Here is a 9,990-nt window from a genome sequence, read left to right as displayed (position 1 = left end):
AACTAATCCAGACTAACGTCATTTTCAGCAAAATTTGCAATGGTGTTATTTTCTGTGCAGAAAAGGTGCCCCAAAAATATGGAAAAAGATACAGAAAATTCTTTCAGGAGAAAAGAGCCATGGAGCTAGAAGGGGGTGCTAGGAACACCTGCGAGCCCATGTGCCCACCCCCTGAACGCATGTGGAGGGTGTGTGGGGGCCCACAGGCACTGCCTCCCGACACCCTTTGGCCTATATTTATCTCCCGTCCTGAAACCCTACACAGAATTTATCAGATTTTTTTGCGACACAGAGCTGCCGCCACCTCTGTTCATCTTCCAGGGGGGAGTCTGGAGGCTGATCTGGCCTCCGGAGAGGGAATTCTTCGTTTTCGTCATCGCCGATCACTTCTCCATCATCACCTTCTTGATATTTCCACTCATGTGTGAGTAATTTCTCTGTAGGCACATGGGGTTGATGGAAATTGGATGAGATCACTTATGTAATAGTTGATGGATTTGTTAGGGTTTGATGCCTAGTACCCTATATGTTTTGAGAGTGATGTTGCTATGACTTTGATATACTAGCTCAAGAGATGGGACACTTTAGAATCATTCTACAATCTGATTGCGAGCAGGTATCACTGCCCTCTGTGAAGGTGGATTTTCGACAACAAGTTCTTCAACATTTCATGATTGTTCGATAAGAGCAAGTGCTTTTGATGAAGTGGTCTTTGAGCATTGACCAAAGGAAGCTAACAAGGTTACTCATGAGGTAGCTAGATCTACGTCTTTTCTTTCTGAATCATGTACTTGGCTCGGGGAACCACTAGCTTCCTCCTAAGGCCTTGTTCGGTTACACCCTTTTCCGAGGGGGTTGAAGAGGATTGGAGGGGATTTTGACTTGTAGGAGATTTAATCCCCCTCAGTCCCTGCTAATCCCCTTCAAATCCCTATCATCCGAACATGCCCTGACTATTCTTATGAACAATGTAACTTTGATGATTAATGAATGAAGTGTGACGAATGGCTTCCCCTAAAAAACAAACAAGTGCTTATGCTCTTGGTCGTAATAAAAGAAAGAAAACATCAACAATACAAAACGTAAACTCGGGCATAAATATCAGCAACATAGATATGCTAGCTAAATACAACCCAAAACTCTCAGCTTTTCCAAGAATTTTATTGACTCAAAATAAAGCATCAAGGGGACACAAACATAATGAGCACACAGCTCACCTCAATGCATACAACCAACATCAACACACACACACACAAAGAATCACACCGGTAAAGAGCAAAGTCATACAAGAACAAAACTTTGCCTAGGCGGAGGAAAAAGAAAAAGGAAACTCCAAAGCGCCAACAGCGCGCACACCAGGGCCGTCTCTAGAAATTCAGGGCCCCGGGACGAGAATCAAAATTGGGCCCAAAATTTTAAAAACATTCATATAACACGAGAACTAATATAACTGAGGTGTACTCTCAATTTATTACACAATTTCAGTCTGTTATATCTTACTCCTAACCTAGCACCGTTGACAAATAAATTCATTATCATTTATCAATGCCCAGCCCATGGACACATGATGATAATATCATCCTACTCGGCTGCTCCTAACTAGGCCCTGCTCCTAACCCAGGTCAGGGAGATCAAAATTAGAAATCTACCAAGTACAGAGATGATAAAATTAAGTTGTATACCTAGTAGATGGAGACCTGGGTTATAGCCGATGGCAGAACCGCAAACGCGAAAGGCAGCAGCGGTCAGCTGACGACGTTCCAGGCGAGCAATTGGCGGAGGGAGCAGCGGACGGCACCTTGGGCGATTGGCGGAACCGCGAAAGCAGCAGGCGGGCGATTGGCCAAGGCAGGAGACGGCATCTGCTCGTTTGGCGGAAGCAGGCGAACCGGCGGCGTGTTAGCGATCGATGGGAACACTTAAGAAGGCCTCGCGGGCTGGCTTTTTGTTGCTACGTACTTTGCTTAGGCCTTGCCGCTGGATTAAATGACAAAGTGTGATTATATTGGTACACAGACACTACTAATACCCAGTAATTTGGGGGCCCCAAATTTTGGGGGGCCCCGGGCAGTCGCCCACCTTGGCCCCCTCCATCGACGGGCCTGGCGCACACACAAAGAATCACACTGCCAAAAAGCAAAGTCATATAAGACCGAAACTCTGCCTAGGTGAAGGAAAAAGAAACTCTAAAGCGATCAAAACAGCGACCAACGACAAAGAAAACGAGAAAGGTTATTCAGTAGCAACGCCTCCAGGAAGCGAACTACACCCAAGTGCCGCCGTCACTGGATCCAACAAGTAAAAGTAAAATCCTGGGTTTTTACCCTGAAGATAAAGTACGAGCAATGTTTTCAGCAAGGTAGTGATGCAAAAACACTATCATAGCCCAAAACGCTCCTTTAAGCGTAGTTGTGAATTCTGATGATTTAGTGCAATGTTATAAGTCAATACAAAGATGATAATATCACCTTGAAGCGCAGGCGTCCTATTGACACAAGATTACTTTGCACAGAGTGGCCATGAGCCATGAGGAGCAATCACTAGACAGTCACACACTTATATACTGTGTAATCCGCAGGTCCTTTTCTGCAGGTACTACAAAGCTTAGGCAGGAATGAGCATTGTTTTTCAAGTTCAGCAGAGTTTTAGCTGCACATATTTAGCCCGGCGAAGAACAGGGCTAACCTCAGTAACTAAGGGTGTCGAATATCTTGCTCGATGTGAGAGATCTCCTCCTCGTCGTCGACAGTGACCACAGTCAGCGCCTCATCCAGGGACGACGCCGACACAGTCCTCGACAGCGTGCCGAGGGAGCAGACCGACCTCGACGTGAGTGTCCCGTTCCGCATGAAGAGCGGGTTGTGCCTCCTGTCTTTGATCCTCTTGCACCAGCTGTGGAGGGAGTCCCTCACGCTCTCGGAGACCAGTGACTTCTTGAACTTGGAACCCATCTGCAAATTTCAGCAAAGAAACAAGATAAGTGAAAAGGAGACCAGCCGCGACATATTACCTTCCTACCTTGTCTACTACTCCCTCCGTTCGTAAATATAAGTCTTTGTAGAGATTCCATATGGACCACATACGGATGTATATAGATGCATTTTAGAGTGTAGATTCACTCATTTTGCTCCGTATGTAGTCCATAGTGGAATCTCTACAAAGACTTATATTTACGAACGGAGGGAGTACAAACTGCATGAAGAGGATATACTAAAAAAGCTTCATAATCAATGACGGAAAAAAAATATGGCCTACCGAGAAAAGTATTCATCAGTACAGTAGGTTGACAGTAAATAATTCTGGTGAAATAAGTGGAGAGTTCACTAACTGGCTCTCTTGATTTTTAGGTTTTATCATTCAAGAAATACCTGGGAGATAATCACGTTAAGAGGCAGTGTACTGTAGCTGCACCAAATTTGAACAAGCAGCCTGCAGTGCTCAAAAGGGATGAAAAACAGCTGTATGAGTCCAAAGTACGATCGAATGCACTTCTTAAAGTGTTTAATACATATGCTGGTGGGAATTTTCACTAGTCTACTACCAAAAATCTAACTTAATGCAGTTCATGCATATAATTATATCTTCACAATACAGTTTCTGTACATACATGTGGTTCTTAAAGTAAATTGTCATAGACAGACTGATGTAAAAATTGATATGTTGCAGGTTTCTCAAATAACATGTCAAATGAACATATTGAGATGCCAACATCACTTGTAACTCACAACGTATTCATGGTACGCAACTTACCCAGAAGCCAAGCGAATAACAACCATGTACTGGTTCTTCATGAAGCAAGAATTTGCACTCAGTTCCCACTGCAAAAGATGAATGCAAAGTAGTAAACAACCAAAAGAAGCTATAAAGAAATCCATTATATCCATTGGATTTGTCATATATAAAGTGACGAGTCATGATAGGTGATGCTGGCCTAGAAAGTTTTGCAACCACCATGCATTTAGCACTAATAAAAAAGATGTCATGAACCAGCATCTTCTTGCATCTCCACACTAAAGCATGTTAATCCAACACAACATATAATTAATCACATATTAAGGTGATCCTCACCAGAGACCATAAGAATGTCGCCATCTCAAAGGCATTCTGGAAGCAAGGGTAGATGTTAGGATGTTGAAGATGTTTAAAGCATCACAACACAACATCATCTACATAGTAAGAGAGTCAGAGACATTACCTGGAACGAGATGAACTGTATAAGCCACCACAGAACCCGAGGTTTTCCAAACCAGAAGAGATCATCCCGCAGTTTCAGTTGTGTTCCAACATTTGTGGCTGTTGCCTCAACAACCTCCAGTGCCAACTGAGCCACAACATGCTGCAGCTCAGTGCCCACAAGCAGGACGATCTTTGAACATTTTGAAGATGCGTAATTAGGCCAGGACATAAATACCATTTTCAGATAAGAAAGGGAAAAACAATTAACTGCGACTAGCGCGTTGGTTCAGAAATATGGGTGATACTTTTTTCTTTGAGTTGGGGTGATACTTACAATGACAGGGGCAAATGATAGCCAGAAATATATATTAAGACCTGCAATTAGTGAAACGTGGCAAACCTAATGAGGACTAAAATGGACAACCAGATCCCTATGCTTGTGTGAGAAAGTAATAAGGAGGTAATACCATGAACATTGACAAAGATGCATATTATTGCATAAGCCCAAAGTGGCCAACTGTACAGCAAATGGAATGTTAGCACACACAAGAGAGAGCATAATATATTTATAAATCCTATGCAAACCACAAGCAAGTAGGAGTATCATATTATAATCAAAATCCAATAAGGATAAATGCTAGGATTTCTTCATCAGATAAGTTTGTTCGATCTTGATGTGTAACCGCTTATATCATCAAAGAAAAACAAATAATCTCATTGTCAGGACTCAGGATTAAGCAGTGCATGTTCTGTTTTACCTGATACCAACACTTCCATTGTAATCATCTTCCATGCTCCGTACCATGTATTTGTGGAAGTCATACGAATGCGGCAACTTATGATACTGATATAAAGAAAATTGATAAGCAATAAAAATGCATTGAAGAAATGACTTATCACCAAGATTCTAGTAGACGAGATCAAATAGAGCGATGAAGAGCACTTACTGTGATAAAGCCCAACCTTAATGCCATGTAATCTGATTTTTTAATAGAACCCTTAAATTGGCGCAGAAAGCACAACTGCAACATTTGGTTACTAGAGCATATTAAAAATGTCAAAAAAAAAAAATCGTACCAACAAGGTATGTGACGCAAAGCATTTGCGGGTTGAGAAAATCGACAAGTCGTCACAGAGAGCAGGTGTAGTTGGATACATATGGTATATTGTCTATTTAAATAGCTGCAATAGTACAGATGCGATTCATTTGCACTTGTAGTCTAATAATATTATTGGAGTTTGTTCAATATATATTAGTAAATATGAAAAAGACTAAATTAACTGGGCAAATAAAACATGAAAGTTATAACCATTAAGTCATTACTAACTAAGAGATTCACAAGGAAAATATGCAATAAGAATCAGTGCAACCACAACACTGTTCTTGAAGCAATGCAGCGAACTTACCATCCAAAGAAGTATTTTACTTTTGCTCCATGGGTGAGATGCATGATGGAAAACAAAGGTAGATTGCCTTCGCATAACCTTTCTCCTAGCTGAGAGGGAAAAACTTCTCAGGTTGAACAAAACATCATTATTAAGCGAATATATCACTAGCACTACTATATGACCTAACGAGCATCCAATTTCACTTGACCTTACGTTGCAACTGCTCCCTTGAGAGTGTACATGCTTGAGTTTCCCACTTCCTCCAGCTATATATCTGTAACAATCACAGAAAAAACACATTAGACACTTAGAGACCATGTTGCTAGATCAGATACTCAGATCAATAACAAATAAGGAAGACATACCTTAATCATCGACAGAACCACTGTCACGAAACTGTAAAGCACATGAGTAAAACCAAGAATAAACAGAAAACGATGCAGCTGCTCAAGACCCTCATATGAAACAAAAGGTTCATGACCCTGCAAGCAGAGAAAGCGACAACAAGATGATTTATCTCATATGAAACAAAAGGTTTGATGGGAGCCAGTCGATTATGACATTTACCTCATCGCAAACATGCATCGACTGACCGCCAACTAGGATTCTAGCAATGTGGGTGTCGTTAGCAGTGCCATCCCCATGATGGTCCAGATCGGCGAAATCTTTCTCTGTGCACATATAGAATTTGCTGGTGAAGAGTGTCGATGGCACGCAGATCTCTGATATCCACCTGGCCGTCTGGCTCAGCAGCAGTGATATCACGCCAAGCAGCATCAGTTCTGCAAGTGAGACATGGTTCCCTCTTTGAGGCAAAAATTCAAACACCTTCCAAGCAAGAAAAACAGTGGCAAAAGAGAAGTCCCTTTGTACCAAAAATAATGGAGAGCACTCCAAGATAAAGAACAAAAACTGAGGTTTGACACTACTGAAAGGTAAAAGAATGTTGGATGTCCCAAAACAGATACAGACAGACCAAAAGAAGACCTTGACACTTGATAAATAAAAGTGATGAAACTACAAATCGTGGCGACCTTGGAGTGAACATTGTCATTTGTAAACCGCGCTATATGTAGTGGCGGTCCTAATAAACAGTCAAAACAGTGTTAAGATTAACGGCTTAAAGATAGTCAAACTCAGGGAGACGGCAACTTTCAGAGTTTCTATCGTGAGGCGCCACCTTCGCGGATCTTCTCGAGTGCGGCGAGCATGGCCTTCCGCTTCGTCTTCCGCAGCCACTGCATCAACCAATGAGAAGATCAGCTACGTGGTAGCTTCCACCAGCTAAGCAGGCTGCCGGACGAAGGTTACCTTGGCGAGGCGTGAGAGCGAGCGCTCGATGAGGAAGCATGCGGCGACCATGAGCGTGGTGACCGTGGCAACCGACCACGTCGGCGTCTCCGCCAGAGACCTCCCCTCCTCCGCCATCAGCCTCCACCACTCTTCCTTGTGCTCGCCTGCCGCGATGTGCAGCTAGCTCCGACGCCTCCACCGCATTGACAAGGGGGAGGCGGCGGCACCGGAAGAGGGAGTAGTTAATGCGGATCGAGGGAGGAGGAGGTGGGCGCGGTCGGCGCCGGATCGGAGGAGGCAGCACGTGAAGGGCCGAACCCAGAATCTGGAAATGGAGCTCCTAAGTTTGACTTCAAGAATACATGAAACTGGAATGGCCGAACTCGGTAAAAACTGCCCAACCTTTTGCTCGGATTGGCATTAAACTGAATGAGCTGCCTCTGCTCAGTTCAGTACGAGCTGGATTGGGTGGGAGCAGGCACTGATTGAAGAATTGCTTTCGGGTTTAACAAATTTGGGGGGTTAGCTAGAGCTAATAGCTGGTGGTGAGTGAATGAGCAAGGTACTGCTACAGTTAAAGGACTCAAGGGTGGTCAAGAAGTGGCACATGGGCAGCACCGCTCATATGTTGTTTGTCTTAATGGTTTTTAGAAGGTTGGCAATATTGTTGATACAACGAAGTTGGGGAGATAAGGCAGCTCCAACGTGATCACCAAATCGACCAAAAATATTTAGATATGACGCTTTTAGCCCATCCAATTCGGCTGGCTCGTCTAAAATGAACGTTTGAAATTCGAGAAACCGGTACCATACTAGGGAAGGTGTAGGGGAGTTAAGACGTCTGCCATGTTAGAGATTGACATCCCAGACCCACTCAGAATCGAGCCGGAGCCCGCGCATTCTCACAATTCTACTGCTTCTCCTACGCGAAAGCCCACCACTCCTGCTGGCTTCACCGAAATCCCCCGTCATTTTGACGTCCATCGCCATGATAGCCAGAGGAACCAAAGACGATGTTCGTCGTCCCATAGGACTCGGAACAGGCGGAGGTAACCCGCAAGGTCGCGTCCACGCAACGCCAAGGCCCGCGCGTCATGGCGAAGGTAGTGTTTGTTTGCGCCTTTAACTCATCACCCAAAGCGCACCCCTGGGCCGATGTTGCCCGGTCAATCGCAGCCTTGACCCGTCCAGCCAAAGCCGCCCTACTACTAGGTCGCCCAGCACCTTCGTACGCTCGGCACGCAGCAATCATCGCAGCAGTCCGCAACCTCTTTCACCACCAGGCATCGAGTGTCGTTCACCGTCAACCTTAGCAACTACTATCTCTTCACGGAGTAGCCGACACTTGATTGGTCGCAGATTCCCGCTATATAGTTGTCGTCTCTTGGTGACTGGTTATTGTTTTCCTAAATGCCTCAACTAAGCGCAATGTCGGCAAATGACGAGGCGTGATGAACACTATCCATGACAGAGGCGGATACACAGATAGACAAGTGGATGACTCCCTGTCGGACACCCATCCGGTAGACACCTAATAGGCGCACACCAAGCAGCCAGACTTTGAGATAATCGCTACTCGAACAAGGAGGATGAGTTGACCACTAGTGTGGATCCGTGTCGTGGCACGGAGCAAAAGGGCACGTCGTTTTGGTAAAGTGTGCATGGTTGATTTCGTGAGAAAAAGTGATACGATCCTTACCGTGGGGAAGTGATCCATGATTGCAATCCAAAGCACTAGCCCATCAATGATACGCCATTCAAGAGGATGTAAACAAATTTTGCAGCTCGTACAACAAGTGCAAAACCTACAGGCAAGTGGTGTGTGAAGGAAATATGCCCTAAAGGCAATAATAAAGTTGTTACTTTATATTTCCTTATATCATGATAAATGTTTATTATTCATGCTAGAATTATATTAACCGGAAACTTGATACATGTGTGGATACATAGACAAAACACCGTGTCCCTAGTAAGCCTCTACTAGACTAGCTCGTTGATCAAAGATGGTTAAGTTTCCTAAATATAGACATGTGTTGTCATTTGATGAACGAGATCACATCATTAGGAGAATGATGTGATGGACAAGACCCATCTGTTAGCTTAGCATAATGATCTTTCAGTTTTATTGCTATAGCTTTCTTCATGTCATATACATATTCCTTTGACTATGAGATTATGCAACTTCCGGATACCGGAGGAATGCCTTGTGTGCTATCAAAAGTCACAACGTAACTGGGTGATTATAAAGATGCTCTACAGGTATCTCCGAAGGTGTTTGTTGGGTTGGCATAGATCGAGATTAGGATTTGTCACTCCGAGTATCGGAGAGGTATCTCTGGGCCCTCTCGGTAATGCACATCATAATAAGCCTTGCAACAATGTGACAAATGAGTTAGTTGCGGGATGATGCATTACGGAATGAGTAAAGAGACTTGCCGGTAACGAGATTGAACTAGGTATGAAGATACCGACGATCGAATCTCGAGCAAGTAACATACCGATGACAAAGGGAATAATGTATGTTGTCATTACGGTACGACCGATAAAGATCTTCATAGAATATGTGGGAACCAATATGAGCATCCAGGTTCCGTTGTTGGTTATTGACCGGAGAAGTGTCTCGGTCATGTCTACATAGTTCTCGAACCCGTAGGGTCCGCACACTTAACGTTCGATGACGATTTTGTATTATATGAGTTATGTGATTTGGTGACCAAATGTTGTTCGGAGTCCCGGATAAGATCACGAACATGACCAGGAGTCTCAAAATGGTCGAGAGGTAAAGATTCATATCTAGGACGATAGTATTCGGACACCGGAAGTGTTCCGGGGTACCGGGTACATATCGGGTCACCGGAAGGGGTTCCGGGCACCCCCCGACAAATATATGGGCCTTATTGGGCCAAGGGCGGGACAGACCAGCCCCTAGTGGGCTGGTGCGCCCCCATATAGGCCGAATAGGAGGAGAAGGAAGGAGGGGAAGGGAGAAAGGAAAGGGGAGGATTCGGCCTCCCCCTTTCCTTCTCTCCCCCCTCTTTCCTTCCCCCTCCGACACTTATGGAAGGGGGGGGGGAGGCCGACTTGTGGGAGGCGCCCAAGTAGGATTACTCCTACTTGGGGCTCCCCTTGCTG

General features: G+C 44.5%; 1 protein-coding gene across 3 annotated transcripts; it reads right to left on the bottom strand.

Moving 5' to 3' along the window:
* Positions 1-2,363: 2,363 nt before the first annotated feature.
* LOC123096274 (MLO-like protein 4) lies at positions 2,364-7,481 on the bottom strand. 3 transcript variants are annotated; one of them, XM_044517962.1, is made up of 16 exons: positions 7,261-7,481; positions 6,877-7,183; positions 6,746-6,803; positions 6,133-6,347; positions 5,931-6,047; positions 5,774-5,839; positions 5,584-5,672; positions 5,124-5,214; positions 4,935-5,020; positions 4,644-4,693; positions 4,511-4,551; positions 4,196-4,366; positions 4,069-4,104; positions 3,751-3,818; positions 3,369-3,429; positions 2,364-2,951 (listed from the first exon to the last, which is right to left on the bottom strand). In XM_044517962.1, the coding sequence occupies exons 2-16, from the start codon at positions 6,991-6,993 to the stop codon at positions 2,694-2,696; spliced, it is 1,524 nt and encodes a 507-aa protein (XP_044373897.1). In that variant the 5' UTR covers positions 6,994-7,183; positions 7,261-7,481; the 3' UTR covers positions 2,364-2,693. The 3 variants fall into 3 exon arrangements, with proteins under 3 accessions (XP_044373897.1, XP_044373899.1, XP_044373898.1); XM_044517964.1 differs by having other exon boundaries at positions 5,124-5,198; positions 5,779-5,839; XM_044517963.1 differs by having other exon boundaries at positions 6,877-7,454.
* Between the last annotated feature and the right edge of the window lie 2,509 nt (positions 7,482-9,990).

Source organism: Triticum aestivum, chromosome 4D (assembly GCF_018294505.1).
Source record: "Triticum aestivum cultivar Chinese Spring chromosome 4D, IWGSC CS RefSeq v2.1, whole genome shotgun sequence".
Lineage (NCBI taxonomy): Eukaryota > Viridiplantae > Streptophyta > Magnoliopsida > Poales > Poaceae > Triticum > Triticum aestivum.
This window is presented reverse-complemented; position numbering and strand designations above follow the sequence as displayed.